The 15,308-nt window shown below is 40.4% G+C and overlaps 1 protein-coding gene across 5 annotated transcripts in view; it reads left to right on the plus strand.

The window, feature by feature from the left end:
- Positions 1–15,308, plus strand: part of FAF2 (Fas associated factor family member 2) — a 40,434-nt gene that overhangs the window by 10,211 nt on the left and 14,915 nt on the right. For 3 of the 5 annotated variants that reach the window (XM_036312705.1, XM_036312709.1, XM_036312706.1), the window contains exons 2-5: positions 5,806–5,874; positions 9,370–9,504; positions 11,498–11,574; positions 14,934–15,072. In XM_036312705.1, coding sequence (XP_036168598.1) covers positions 5,806–5,874; positions 9,370–9,504; positions 11,498–11,574; positions 14,934–15,072 — 420 coding nt within the window. The remainder of the gene's footprint in view (positions 1–5,805; positions 5,875–9,369; positions 9,505–11,497; positions 11,575–14,933; positions 15,073–15,308) is intronic. The other 2 variants (XM_036312708.1, XM_036312710.1) reach the window with 2 other exon arrangements.

A 15,308-nucleotide genomic window follows, 5' to 3' on the forward strand; every position in this document is an offset into this window, starting at 1 on the left:
ACTGAGTGTATGGTATGACCAGACATGGAGAAAACAGGAAGAACAACTCCTTAGATGCCAAAAAAGAAGGCCTTAAGAGGAAAACAAGCAAAATGGGCCAACTTGGAGCAGAGGCTTAAGACTTGGATTATGGAGCAGTGCCAGAGTGGCTTATATGTGTCAACCAAGCTTATTCAATGTCAGGCAAGAATGTTTGCAAGTGAAATGAACATTGTTGATTTCACAGGAAAGGCCAAATGGTGCTTCAATTTCATGAGCAGAGGAGGGTTGGCCATGAGAACAAAGTTAGCTCAGAAAATGCCACCAGTTTATGAGGATAAAATGCAAGTATTTCACTCCTATGTCATACAACTTCCGAAAAAATATGATTTTGAGCCAAGTCAGATTGCAAACATTAATGATATGCCTCTCAATTTTGATGTGCCTTCCAATAGAACTGTTAATGTGAAAGGAATCAAAACAAGTGGCCATGAAAAGACACACTATACTGCTGTGCCTTCATGTTGTGCAAATGGTACTAAACTGTCTCCTATACTTATTTTTAAGAGGAAAACCTGTCCTAAAGAGACCATACCTCCTGGCATTATTGTGCAAGTTCAAGAGAAGGGATGGATGAATGAAGACATTATGGCCATTTGGTTTGCAAAGCTTTGGTCCAGAAGACATGGGGGGCTCTTAACACATTGCGGACGGATCACAAGAATTCTCGTGTTTTCTGTCCTAAGGCTTGTGGCCAGTCATACTTTTAAAAGATATTAGCTTGTAAGAACATGTAATAAATACAGTGGGGCCTTGACTTACGAGTTTAATTCGTTCCGTGACGGAGCTCGTAACTCAAATTACTCGTATGTCAAATCAACAGTGAACGAGTGAGACACGTGATGCTGGGCTGATGTGGCGTTCACTGTGACGTTCGCTGCGCCAACTAGCGGTGGGGTATCTGAAGCTGGCTCCTAACCTGAATTTTAGCTTGCAACTCAAAGCAAAAAATCGGCCGAGAGACGGCTCGTATCTCGAAAAACTCATTAGTCGGGACTCTCGTAAGTCAAGGCCCCACTGTAACTTCAAAATGCAATGGGTATTTAATTTTAAAGCGTGCCTTTAACATTTATGTAAAACGTTTTTTTGTACTAGTTCAATAGAAACTTATCTGGCCACTGGGTAAAACTAGCAATAAAACTACTGTTCCGCAAGCCAGCTCTTCTTGTCTTTGATCAGTTCCAAGCACATTTAACAGAAAAGACAAAAAGGGTTGCATCAGATTTGCAAACAAACCTAGCAGTTACTCCTGGTGGACTTACAGGTCAGCTACAGTCACTAGATGTTTCAATCACCAAGCCATTTAAAGCCCTGATGAGAGAAGAATGGAGTAGATCGATACAAAAAGTAGGTGATACCTTGACATGGACAGGACGAGTGAAAAAAACAACCATTACTGAGGTCTGCATTTGGGTCCTAAACTCGTGGTATGGCATCAAACAATAGGTGATTGTGAAGTCCTTCAGGAAATGTGGAATCAGCAATGCCATGGATGGAATTGAGGACGATCTCACATATATAGACAGTGACTCAGCAGTCAGCAGTGATACAATAGAAGTTGAAGAAATTGATATGTCTGGAACCAATAGTGATGAAGAAGAGAACAGTGATGCAACAGAGGCTGAATAAAGTGATATGCTGCATAATATCATAGTACTGGTATGTGAACATTACCTGCAGTAATTACTAAATAAAAATATGTTCTGTTTTATGTTCAAAATATTGATTTTTTAAATTTTGGGTTGGAAAAGTGGGAGGTGTCTTATACATGGGGGTATCTTATACACGGAAAAATATGGTACTTTACGGCTTCTCTTTGGCATCCGAATTGCCAGCTTCATACTTTTCTTGAGGGTTACTTGGATACAAGCACTGTGTTACTGCAGAGAGGGCTTTAAATGACCAACATATACAGTGCGGATATACTGGACAAAGGAATGATTCATGTCCCAGGGGGGACGAATGAGACAGTGCAGGTTTTCATCATGGTACTCAGAATGGCACACAATTTAAAATTACGAATTGTATGGAATTTTACATGTAATATTTCCTGATGTAGCTAAACCTGGGATAAAGGGGAGGGACTGCTGTATACATAAAAGAGAAAAGATCAGAGGGCCCTGCTCTGGAGCACTTCAGTCTTTAGCATCCTGAGGATACAGTGAGGACCTAGCAAAGGAAACAAAGTGGCAGGCGAGGCAGGAGGAAAACCAGTGTATTGTCCTAGACTTCAAGTCCTTGAGAAGTGGGAACAGATGTTTGGATTTACATTGTGGGGGTCATTTGTGACCTTGATTAGAAGTTTTGTTGGAATGTTGGGGAGGTGAAGGCTTGATTGGAGTGAGTTCAAGAGAGTGGCATGAGAACTTGGAGATTTCTGCAGGTTTTGCACTAAAGAGGAAAGAGATTGGGCAGAAGCTGTAGTGGGAAGGGATTTTTATTTTTTTAGGATATATCAGCATGTTTGTATACTGATGAGGAACACACATTAGAGAGAGAAAATCTGATGCAGAGGAAGGAGAATTGCTCTTGCGATACCTTTGAGTAAGTGAGAGGGGACAGGACCGGTATACAAGACAAGAGGAGGCATTGGCCTTTGCCAGGAGCATGGATAAGTTTGTCTATAGTAAAAGAAAAGATGAGTGTAGGTAGGTTGACATGCAGATTGGAACTTTTGATTATTTTCCCTGTGAAATAGGAAACAAGATCTTGAACTAAGAATAAGGATGGTGGAGGTGCTAGAAGTTTGAGGAGAGCGAAAGTCTGGTTATGTAGGAGAATAGGAGTGAATGGACTAGGCAATTAGGATGAAGGCCAGGCAATATTACAGATTTACTTGAGGTTAGTGATCATATATTTATTTAAAGTAAGACCAGTCAGCCCCCTTCAGCTGTGAAGATACAGGTGCAAAGTAGACAGATTTGGATTTTTTTTTATTTTTTTTTATTTTTATTGATTTCAGAGAAGAAGGGTGAGGGGGGGAGAGAGAGAGAAAGAGAGAGAGAGAGAGAAACATCAGTGATGAGAGAATCATTGATTGGCTGCCTCCTACTGGGGATCAAGCCCACAACCCAGCATGTGCCTTTGACTGGAATCGAACCCCGGGACCCTCAGTCCACAGGCTGGTGCTCTATCCACTGAGCAAAACCAGCGAGGGTGAGATTTGGAATTTTAGAAGATTGTGGTTTAGCCAAGGGAATATGATTGTGATAGAGGGCAAAGGAGTTGAGGATGTGTGCAAGAAAGAGTGATTATTATATTTGACTCTGGAATTTATGATGAATAAGATGGGAAATGAGGATATGAGAGGTTCTGAGGCTCAGTGAAAAGGTAGTACGGTCAGTGGATTGTAGGTCCTGGCAGAGTTGAAAAATTTAGAGACGGCATTAGATGGAGGAAGTTGAAAAGGTAGAAGAATATGGAGGGAGAGTGTGCAGGGGTTTGCAGTTATGATTATAGTGAGATCTAGAGTTTGACCTCAAGAGTGAGTAGAGGAACAGTAGGCAAGGAATTGAGAAACCAAAGTATTAGAACAATTATGCAAATAGTAAAATCACCAGGACACTGATAGAGTTGATCACTTGGCCGAGGTAGTTTGTCAGTTCTCTCCACTATACAGTTATATCAGTATGGACTCATGGATGTTTATTTTGTAATTTGGATTATAATTCATGACTATCCAATTATTGTGGGTGGTTGTTTTTTTTTTTAACACGTCCTTACTTTCTGTCACTACACGATTCTCCAGGCTCATTTTGTATAGTTCCTGTCCCTGTCCTAGAATCAGTTACTTCTCCAAGGAACCTAGTTTCTTTTTTGGACAATGGTATTAAAAATGGAGGTCTGGCCCTGGCCGGCATGATTCAGTGGTTAGAGCTTTGTCCCGTGCACAGAAGTGTCATGGGCTGGATTTCAAGTCAAGGGCATGTACCTGGGTTCCAGGTTGGACCCCCCAGTTGGGGCCTGTGCAATCCATGTGTCTCTCTCACTCTAAGGAGAGCTAAGGATTTTGGAATTCATTATTCAGTCAACATATAGGAAGAAGAGTTAGAAGGAGGAAAAGAAATTAAGTTATTTTGACAGTTCACTGGAGGTGTTACAAAAGCTTGACTAAAGATGCTGGCTGTGGGAATGGAAATGTGGTTGCAGATGTAATACAGAAAATGGTCAAAACTTGATTATCGATGAAGTGTGGAGTTCAAGGATAGAGTACTTAAAGATGAAGCTCAGATTCCAGATGTACCTGAGCCAGGATATTTGGGAGGGTGGTTGTGTGTTAACACATATAGTGTTTGTTTGTGTGTGTGTGTTTTAATGTTTTTATTGATTTTTAGAGAGAAAGGAAGGGAAAGGCACAGAGAGATAGAAACATCAATGAGAGAGAAACATCTTCACTCGGCTGCGTCCTCCACACCCCCCACTGGGAATCTAGCCAGCAACCCGGGCATGTGCCCTGACCAGGAATCAAACTGGTGACCTTGGTTCTTGGGCCGATACTCAACCGCTGAGCCACACTGGCCGGGTACATATAGTAGTTTAATGATACACTTGAGGTACCGGTGCCACATTTGGTGGAAGTATTGACTAGGCAATTGGAAAAATGCTCCTAAACTTCAGAAGAGATGGTGGGTCCAGAAATTAAATTAGGAGTCATCTGAGTAGAAAGGGTGGTTGAAGGCTGAGTATTAAATGAGATTGCCAAGGAGGGAGGTGTAGAGAGTGAAAAAAAAGAACTACGGACTCATCCTTAGGAAACTTCCTGTGTTGACAGGTATGGAAAAAGAGGGAGCCAGAGTAGGAACTTCGGTTAGAGACAAAGTGAAACCTGAGAACAGTCCAAGGAGAAGGGAGTAGGGAAAATACTTATTGTAGGGAAACATTTGAATTACAGACTCTATTTAATAAAAAGTTGTACATAATTTATATGTACAACTTCATTGTAAGTTAGGTTATATGCCAATAGATAAAACAATGCAAGTTAATGAAACTCATTATTTTGCAGGAAACCTGCATTATTATATATTATAAATAGAACAGTTGTTTAGCATTGAAAAATATTTTGTTGGACTTAGAGATTGAAGAAATCTTTTGATAGTAGAATATTAATCAGTTGTCTTCTTTTTTTTTTTTTTAATATATTTTATTGATTTTTTACAGAGAGGAAGAGAGAGGGACGAAAAGTTAGAAACATTGATGAGAGAGAAACATTGATCAGCTGCTTCCTGCACACTCCCTAATGGGGATGTGCCTGCAACCAAGGTACATGCCCTTGACCGGAATCGAACCTGGGACCTTTCAGTCCGCAGGCCGACGCTCTATCCACTGAGCCAAACCGGTTCTAGCTCAGTTGTCTTCTTAATTGGAAGTCTGGAAGGTTTTTTTTGTTGTTTAATCCTCACCTGAGGACATGCTTAGAGAGAGGAAGGGGGAGAGAGAGAGATCAATAGGTTGCCTTCCGTACATGGCCAAAGTGTGTGCTCTGACTCGGAATTCAGCGGGCAGCCTTTCAGTGCATGGGGTGACACTGCCTTGAAGGTTTAAAAGATAAGGAATTTTCATTTGTTTTGTTCTGTGGGAAAAATCTCTGCTGTAACTGATTGGACAAATTCTGAATAGTGAAATTTTACCGAATTTGACCATGTACCTTCAACACTTTTTTAGTATATTTTCGCAGAAGTATTCATAAGTAGTCTATTAGGGATAAAAATATCTACAAATGTACTGTTGCTTTTTCCCTAAGTAACTTTTCGATTTTATCCTTTCCAGGATTTGACTGGCATAGAATCTATGGATCAATGTCGACATACCTTGGAACAGCATAACTGGAACATAGAGGTACAACAGGATTTATTCTGAGCTTCTTTCTTTTTAAAATATATTTTTATTGATTTCAGAAAGGAAGGGAAAGGAAGAGAGAAATAGAAACATCAATGATGAGAGAGAATCATTGATTGGCTGCCTCCCACCCCCCCCCCCCCCCCCCCCCCTAAGGATTGAGCCTGTAACCCGGGCATGTGCCCTTGACCTGAATCGAACCTGGGACCCTTCAGTCTGCAGGCCGATGCTCTATCCACTGAGCCAAACCAGTCAGGGCTGAGCTTATTTTTTTTTCCATGGTCTAATAATGATTCAAAGACATGTATTTTTCCACAGCTGTAATCTTTTCTTTTAGTAGAGCTGGTTTTCAAATTTCCAACTCTTTAAGTCCTTAAAAATGAATGTGTGGACCCTGACTGAGTAGCTCAGTTGGTTAGAGCGTTGTCCCGATAGCAAGTGTAATCCCTGGTCAGGGCACATACAAGAATCAATCAATGAGTATATAAATGAAAGCATAAATAAGTGGAACAACAAATTATGTTTCTCTATCTCTTTTTTCTGTCTCTCTCAAATCAAAAAATGAATGTGTAGCGCGGCCGGCATGGCTCAGTGGTTGAGTGTTGACCTATGAACCAGGAGGTCAAGGTTCAGTTTCCAGTCAGGGCACATGCCCAGGTTGTGGGCTTGATCCCCAGTGTGGGGCGTGCAGGAGGCAGCCGATCAATGATTCTCTTTCATCGTTAATATTGCTATCCTCTCCCTCTCCCTTCCTCTCTGAAATCAGTAAAAATATATTTTAAAAATAATGGGTAGAAAAAGTGAAGCTTTATGATCAAAGTTTATAAAATAGAAAAGGTAGTGACCAAATTCCTCAATATAGTGCCTACTTCTTGTGTGTGTGTGTGTATACTGAGTGGCCAGATTATTATGACCACCCCATCAGTACTTCGTTGGGCCACCTTTTGCCTTCAATACTGCAGCGATTCTTCTTGGCATTGACTCCACGAGATGTTGAAAGGTGATGCGAGGAATCTGACACCATGTCTGATGAATAGCACCGTCCAGTTCTGTGAGATTTGATGGTTGTGGAACCAGCTGCCTGATGGCCCTTTTAACTTCGTCCCACAAATGCTCAATTGGATTGAGATCTGGTGATTGTGGGGGCCACCTAAACAAGGTAAAGTCTCCCTCATGTTCTTGAAACCACTCCTGCACAATACGAGCACCGTGGCATGGCGCATTGTCTTGCTGGAAGAAGCCATCACCATTGGGGTACGCCATCTACATGATAGGATGAACTTGATCAGCAATGATACTTAGGTATGTTGTGCTGTTCAGACGTTTATAATGGTCTGGCCCTCTAGCAACTTCAGAGCGAAATTATACCTAATCTGCCTACAGATTAGGTGGTCATAATAATCTTGCCACTCGGTGTGTGTGTGTATTTAATGGCTCTTTGGGGGAAAACTATTGTTTTTTTCAATGTCAGTTAATAATGGTGATAGCAAACATCTTGTCTTCACTATAACATTTCTTGTTTTGTTATTACTGTGATTACTGTGATATTGGTGGTTGTTTTGAGATAGATCCATTTGAGTAGAGATATTTGTTTTTACTGGTTTTGTTAACTAGTATATTCCCCCATTTCCTCCCTTCCCTTCTCTCTAAAAAAATCAATGGGAAAAATATCCTTATATCCTTGGGTGAGGATTAACAACAAAATAGAGTGGATGTTGAATTTTATCAAACACCCTTTGATCTCTTGAAATTACTGTTTCAATTATGGTATGTTACTTGAATAGGGTGCTGGATTTCTGAAAATACATGTATTCCTGAATGAACCTGTTTCTGATCCATTAAATTTTAGGCTCTGGCATCCTACCAATGAATGAAACTAAGTCCCTACTCTCATGAAACTTAAGTCTAGATAATTTGTGCTCATAATAAGTGCTATGAATGAGTGTAGGAAATGTAATAGGATCTAAGAACTTATTTTGATTTATTTTCTTTTTTTGAGAAATTATTTTATTTATTTATTTAATATATTTTATTGATTTCAGAGAGAGGAAGGGAGAGAGAGATGGAAACATCCACGATGAGAATCATGGATTGGCTGCCTCCTGCACGCCTTCTACTGGGGATTGAGCCCACAACCCAGGCATGTGTCCTGACTGGGAATTGAACCGTGACCTCCTGGTTTATAGGTAGATGCTCAACCACTTAGCTATGCTGGCCGGGCAAGAAGTTATTTTAAATAGGGTGGTCAAGTAAGGCTTTTTTGAGGAGGTTAAATTTGAGCTGACGCCTGAATACAAATGAAATGAATGTGCCTGAATGTGAAAATTTTGAGGGAATTGCATTTGAGGCATAGGGAATAATGTTGCTTTACAAGATATTTTTGTACTATCTCCTCATTAGATTTTCACTTCAAGCATATGCTGGCTTTATAAAATGACTTTACTTGATAAAATGAGTTGAGAAGTATAAATAGCATAGATTTGAAAGAAAATACTTGTGCCCGGCCAGTGTGGCTCAATGTGAGCATTGACCCATGAACCAGGAGATCAAGGTTCGATTCCCAGTCAGTCACATGCCTGGGTTGTGGGCTCAATCCTCAGTAGGGGGCGTGATGATTCTCTCTCATCATTGATGTTTCTATCTTTCCCTCTCCCTTCTTCTCTGAAATCAATAAAACCCTATTTTTTTTAAAAAGGAAAGAAAATACTTGTTTCTGCCTTTCTCTATGTTTTCCCCCATCATTCATAATCTGTTTCCTAGATCTTTCTTGGTAAGCTTTCTTAGAAAATGCTTTCTTTTTAGAGATTTTCAAGTTTTTTAGCATAGGCTATACAAAGTAGCATATCTTTTACTTTCTTCTGTATCTGTCCTGTTATCCCCTCTTCTGTTTTTTTTTCAATGTTTATTTTCCTTTTTTAAAAATGAGACTTGCTAGGGACTGGTTTATTTTCTTATTTTTTTGTTTATGAAAAATCTCATTTCAGTTATTTTTTCTATGTTTTTATTTATTAAGAAAATTCTATCTTTAATCTATTTTCATGCTTTTGTAGGGTTATGTTCTTTTTTTTAGGGGCATTGTCTACACTGTATTCTCTTTCTTTCTCTCTCTCTCTCTCTCTCTCTCTCTCTCTCTCTCTCTCTCTCTCTCTCTCTCTCTCTTTTTCTATGTTGTATATTCTGTAGGTGGCTCTCCTTAGGCTTGTACATTGAAGCACCTTACTTCCCAGCCACCCTCAATAGCACAGGCTATCTGAATAAAAGCAGTGTGCTTGCTGCACAAATGGTGCTTCCAGACAAGTTCTTTGTATTGCTCTGTTGTCTGTGGATTCTGGAGTCATACCACACATTATCTCCCACCATAACAAGTGAAAGGTCCAAGAAGATAACACTTCTCAGGTTACCTGTTTTATAACACTAAGCAACAGTTGCCTCATCTCTTCTTCTGAGTTGATTTGAGCATCACTGAAATTCTTTCTACACTTTTTTCCTTCTCAGGCTGCTGTACAGGACAGATTGAATGAGCAAGAGGGTGTACCAAGTGTTTTCAACCCACCTCCATCACGACCCCTGCAGGTGAACACAGCTGACCACAGGATCTACAGCTATGTTGTCTCAAGACCGCAACCAAGGGCAAGTGACTTCATCACTGGAATTCCCCCCTTTATAAGTCCATTCACGTGGTTGTGTTGGTCTCTGTGTGATAGGAGCAAGAGAGATACTCAGAATGGATAGCTGGACCTGGCTCCTTGGTAGATTTATTAGGTTTATTATTTTCCCTTGATTCTTTTTTCCCCTTGAGCCCACATTCCCTCCCACTTCCTTGATTCTTTAATGAAGTGATATAGTAACTGCCCATTTTGTGTGTGTGTTGGGGTAGGGGTTTTTTTTGCCAGTTATTTGAAACAGTTTCTGCACCTTGTTTTTTGAGTAATTGTATTTACATGTCTAAAAATGTTTGCTACATGTTGACTAGATATTCCACTTTTTTGTTTTTTAATCCTCACCCAAGAATATGGTCTTAGTGATTTTAGAGAGAGAGGAGGGGTGAGGGAGAGAGAGAGAGAAACATCAGTTTGAGAAACATTGATCCTTTGCCTCACACATGAACCCCGACTGGAGATCCAAGCTGCAAACCTTTTGGGAATATGGGACGACACTCCAGCCAACTGAGCCACCGGGGCAGGGCTAGACCTCCACTTTTAAGTTAGAATGTTTACTGAGTTCTTTGTTGCTTTATTTTACTTAATTTTAAGCTAATTCTAGGGAAATGCTTGGAATCTTTGTTGAGAGCCTTCACCATATCTTTAAAATTAGTCTTTAAGGGTTAGTAGCAAGGAAGTGGTACAGTTAAATTCAGCTTTAAGAGCGCTCCAGTGGACCTGGTATTTGGCTGCTGGGGATCCAGAGATGAATGATGAGCCAGTTCTCCCTTTCACATTGCTCACAGTCTAATTAGGGAGGTCAGATGTGAATACAGTACTGGTAATGGACTCCAGAGAACTTTCTGGACTTTCTCTTTTTAAATATATATTTAAAAATATGTATATTTTAGAGAGGAAGGGAGAGGGGGAGAGAGATAGAAACATCAGTGATAAGAGAGAATCATTGAACAGCTGCCTCCTGCATGCCCCCTACAGGGGACTGAGCCTGCAACTGGGCATGTGTCCTTGACTAGAATTGAACCTGGGACCCTTCATTCTGCAGGCCGACACTCTATCCACTGAGCCAAACCAGCTAGGGCATGGAGTTACTCGTAATTCTTGGAGTTACACTGACCTCTTGTACTTGGATTTAGAATTCCAAGAGAGTACTCCCTTTAACTTTGTAGCAGTTAGAATTTCTTCCATCATTATACCTTTTGTGAGCACTTGACAGTGTTTTAAAATGGAGTTTCTAAGTAGTTGTTTTGGGGTATTTTGAAGTAGAAGAGCAGATGGATTCCTATAGCAATTGTATATCCCAGTGTTTCCTTTGTTTTTGGCTTGTCTCAGTGTTTTAAGCCCTTATGTTAGCTATGAGGCTCCAGAGCTCCCTGGCTATGGACACAGGGAGGGTTTCAGGTTAACACAGTATGATATATAAGAAATGCTTTGTAAACTATAAACCTCTCTCTATATATGCTAATTACAACAGCAGCAATAATCAACATTGTTAAAGTAATAATTAGCATTATTACTAAGATTAGCAGCTATATGGAGATTTATAATTGTGGTTAATATAATTGTCAACTGTATACATGTCCAAGGCAGTAAAAGTTTTCTTTCTTGCTATTTCTGCATACCATATTTTAATACGTAAATGTGAAAAAAGGAAAGAAGGAATAATTGTGATTTGGGGAGGAAAACTTGCAATTGAGTTTGTCAGCTAATATAAGTAAATGCAGAAAAATTGTTGGAGCAGATTTTAATTCAAAAATTGTGTGATAAAAGAAAAATATATGATAGTATTAAATGAAATGAGATCAAAGATGGTCTTTAAGGAGACTGAGGTGGCCAGGAAGAGGAACCATATTGCAAAGGGAGAAATCACATGAAGAACAAACAGAGTAAAAAATTGAACTAGCCTTGTTGTAAGATATTAGTGAATGAATGAGTGGTATCTAACTTTATTTTTGGAATTCCAGGGGCTGCTCGGATGGGGTTATTACTTGATAATGCTTCCATTCCGGTTTACCTATTACACAATACTTGATATATTTAGGTACGTACCTTTGTATTTATGTGTTAGCAATAAGGTAGACTTTGAAGCGGAAAGGTAGACCAGAATAAAATTTATACTCTATCAATTTTGATTTGGCAATATGACATCAGATTGAATATTCCTCTTAAACAATCTTTTTATGAAGTATGAACATATTTTAAATTATTCAAACATAACAGATGATGTGAAATGAAATTGTTTGAAACTAGTCTTGCTTATCGTTTTCAAGAATCTACCACATTTATTATTATCTTCCCTCCTCCCACCATGTTTGTCACCTCAACATTCTCTAGTTAATTCACCCTTTCCTTTCTAACCACCATATCTACTAGCTTCAGATTACTTGTAATTTTTACCCTAACCCATCTAGATAACTCCATCTGACTACTGATAATCCAAAAAAATTATCCTGCTCTCAGATTATTCACTTTTCTCCAGACTCCCTTACAAGTTTCACCTCTCTAGACACTCCTATACAATTCCTTCTGTTCAGGCTGATAATACTGGAGCCTTTGTGTATGTATACCCCCTTGCTTCACACTTAACCTTTTTTCTTGCTTCCTTCATGTACCATTTGGAGAGCTCAGCACTAGAAGCTACAGAGGAGCCAGGGCTAGAAAATGTCCAGGGGCTCCAAATTGCTGGCACATTAGGTTTGGGCGTCTGGTCTAGAGCTGAGTAGTAGACGAACCCACACCTAGGCTTTATAGGGAACTAAAATGTTTATGGGCCAATAGGTAGAGCTTGACTCTGTGGTCTGGACCTTGCATATAGGATAACTTGGACCTCCCTCAAATGTGGGATAGCCTTTGCCTGGCTCTAGGGCAGCGGTCGCCAACTGGTGGTCCTCGAGGTCCGAAAGGTTGGCGACCGCTGCTTTAGGGAATAGAGGTCTTACGTGAGGCCCCAGCAGCTGTACAAGTGCAAGGTTCAGACAACACCTTTTACCTTGGTCATTTAGTGTCTTTTTGTTGTTGTTTTGTTAATCCTCACCTGAGAATATTTTTTCCATTGATTTTTTTTTTTTTAGAGGAAAGGGAGGGAGACAAGGGGGGAGAGAAACATCTATGTGAGAGAGAAACACATCGATTGGTTGCCTCCCACACACACCCAAACTGGGGTGGGGGATCGATGGAACCTGCAACCCAGGTATGCCTTTGACTGGGATTCAGTACTCTGGCCAACACTCTAACCATTGAACAATGCTGGCCAGGGCCATTTAGTGTTTTAGGAGCCTGCTTGCTGAATGGCTTTCTTGCTTTAGCAAAGTTTTTATAGATCAACAATTAACCAATTAGTACTCTTTTCATCCCTGTTTATTTAAGAATGAGCATGTAAAAACCTTTAAAATCTTAATGAAGACCAAGTTGATATCTCTATTTTTTTAAGCTAATTGTCCTAAAGTATCCTTTATTATAAAACCCTAATATGCAAATCAATCCAACAGTGGAATGACAGGTCGCTATGACACTCACTGACCACCAGGGGGTGGACGCTCAACATAAGAGTTGCCCCCTGGTGGTCAGTGCGCTCCCACAGGGGGAGCGCCGCTCAGCAGAAAAGCCGGGCTCGGGCTCGCAGCTGGCCAGTGCAGCAGCGGTGGTGGGAGCCTCTCCTGCCCCTGAGGCAGCGCTAAGAACCCCTAAGGGGATGCCCACCTGCCGGCTTAGGCCCACTCCTCTCGGGGGAACAGGCCTAAGCCGGCAGGCAGACATTCCTGAGGGGTCCCAGACTGCGAGAGGGCACAGGCTGGGCTGAGGGACACCCCCCCCCCCCTCCTCAGTGCACGAATGTCGTGCACTGGGACTCCAGTATATTATAATGAGAAACAAAAAAGGTAAATCCTTTATCCATTCATTCATCGAAATGGAACTTAAAGACTATTAAGATAATCCTAAAACTAATTTCAGAGAAAGTTATCAAACATCAATCTTCTACAGGATTTCTACTCACATAAACAGCTTTTTTGTTAATTAAATTTATTGGGTGACATTGGTTAATAAGACTATATAAGATTCAAGTGTATGATTCTATAATATATCTGTATGTGCATTGTGTGCTCACCACTTAAAGTTTAGTCTCCCTAATGTCATCATTTATTTGACTGTACACAGCTTCTTACATTTGTTTTTAATTTGCTCTGGAATGTTTGTGTCAGTCAGTTTGATTTGATTACTCAGGAGAAATTCCAAGTGAAATTGTATACTACTACACATTAGGAGTTTGAGGGGGTAAGGAATTGCAATTGTTTTAAGATTTGGTAAGGAAAGTGTCATAGTTTAGTCACCTTTTCTGTGCTGAAATTTTCTCAAGTATATGAATATTGTTTGTTTTCCGTGGAAAAAAATATGCATGGCATGTGTTACTAATTTGAAAAATATATGTTATTTTTATTAATTTCAGAGAAGAACGGAGAGGGAAAGACAGATAGAATCATTGATCGGCTGCCTCCTGCATGTCCCACACTGGGGATCAAACTCGCAACTCAGTCCTGTCCCCTAACCAGGAATCAGACTGTGGCCTCCTGGTTCATAGGTGGAGGCTCAGTCACTGAGCAATGCTAGCCGGGCATGTGTTACTAATTTTAAGAAAACTGTATCATCTAAGCAACTTGTTTAATGTTATGTAACATTGCCTTCTATGGAAATCCAAAGGACAAATAAATGGTGCTATGCAAATAAAATAAGATGGGCTCTTTAGAAACAGACCATCCTTTATCTTACAATAGCTGCCAGGCCCCCAAATCTGCCAGTGCACTCTAGATCAATTCAACAGTCTCCTCTGAGGATGCCATCAACCATAAATCATCATGCAGAATTTACTTGCCCCTTTGAAGAGCAAGTAAATCATGACTACAAGTTCAGGTTTCAAGTTCCTGTCCATAATTCGAATAGCTTGGGAGTATGCACTAAAAATTCAAAATTCCTAGAGTGACTGGGGAACTGAAATTTTTGTTGTATTTTACTTAATTTAAATTTTGGTAGCCACGTGCCTTGTGCCTCCCATATAGATGGTGCCCATATGGAGAGTCTGGGGCACAGCTTGATCCATGATCTTTTGGATACTGTGTCTTTCTTTCCCAGTTCTTCTAGCTGTAAATTTTTCTGCAGAGAGCACTCAGGGTTTGTTAGGGTCAGTATTGAAATTTATAATCCTCGTAGTTCACATTCTTCTTGAATAGGTGATGGAACAACACTTGCTGCTTTGCAGCTTTTGAGCCAGGCTCTCATCTCAGTTTTGAGGTCCACTCCCCACCTCCGTTTGCTGCCTTGCCTCTGGTACAGGAATCTTTACAAACTGGCCCGTCCACATGCACTACAGTAAGCCAATTCATGTGATATTTATTCCTTCCTCCCCAGGTTTGCTCTTCGTTTTATACGGCCTGACCCTCGCAGCCGGGTCACTGACCCCGTTGGGGACATTGTTTCATTTATGCACTCTTTTGAAGAAAAATATGGGAGGGCACACCCTGTCTTCTACCAGGGAACGTACAGCCAGGTCAGTGCCACAAACCATATAGATGCCAATTTATTGATATGATTCTCTCCACAAAGGAAAGGAAAGCCCAGCACTGATCATGTCATGATCATTCTTTTACTGAGAAACCTTAAATTGCTCTTAACTATTTACAGAAAAAAGGACCAAACCTTCTAGCTGGGCCCTCCTTGATCTAATCCTAACCTCCCTTTGAGGTCTTACCCGCATAACTTGTTTCCCCAATATCCTAGGTTCCA

This window comes from Myotis myotis, unplaced genomic scaffold (genome assembly GCF_014108235.1).
Source record: "Myotis myotis isolate mMyoMyo1 unplaced genomic scaffold, mMyoMyo1.p scaffold_m19_p_6, whole genome shotgun sequence".
In the NCBI taxonomy this organism is placed as follows: domain Eukaryota; kingdom Metazoa; phylum Chordata; class Mammalia; order Chiroptera; family Vespertilionidae; genus Myotis; species Myotis myotis.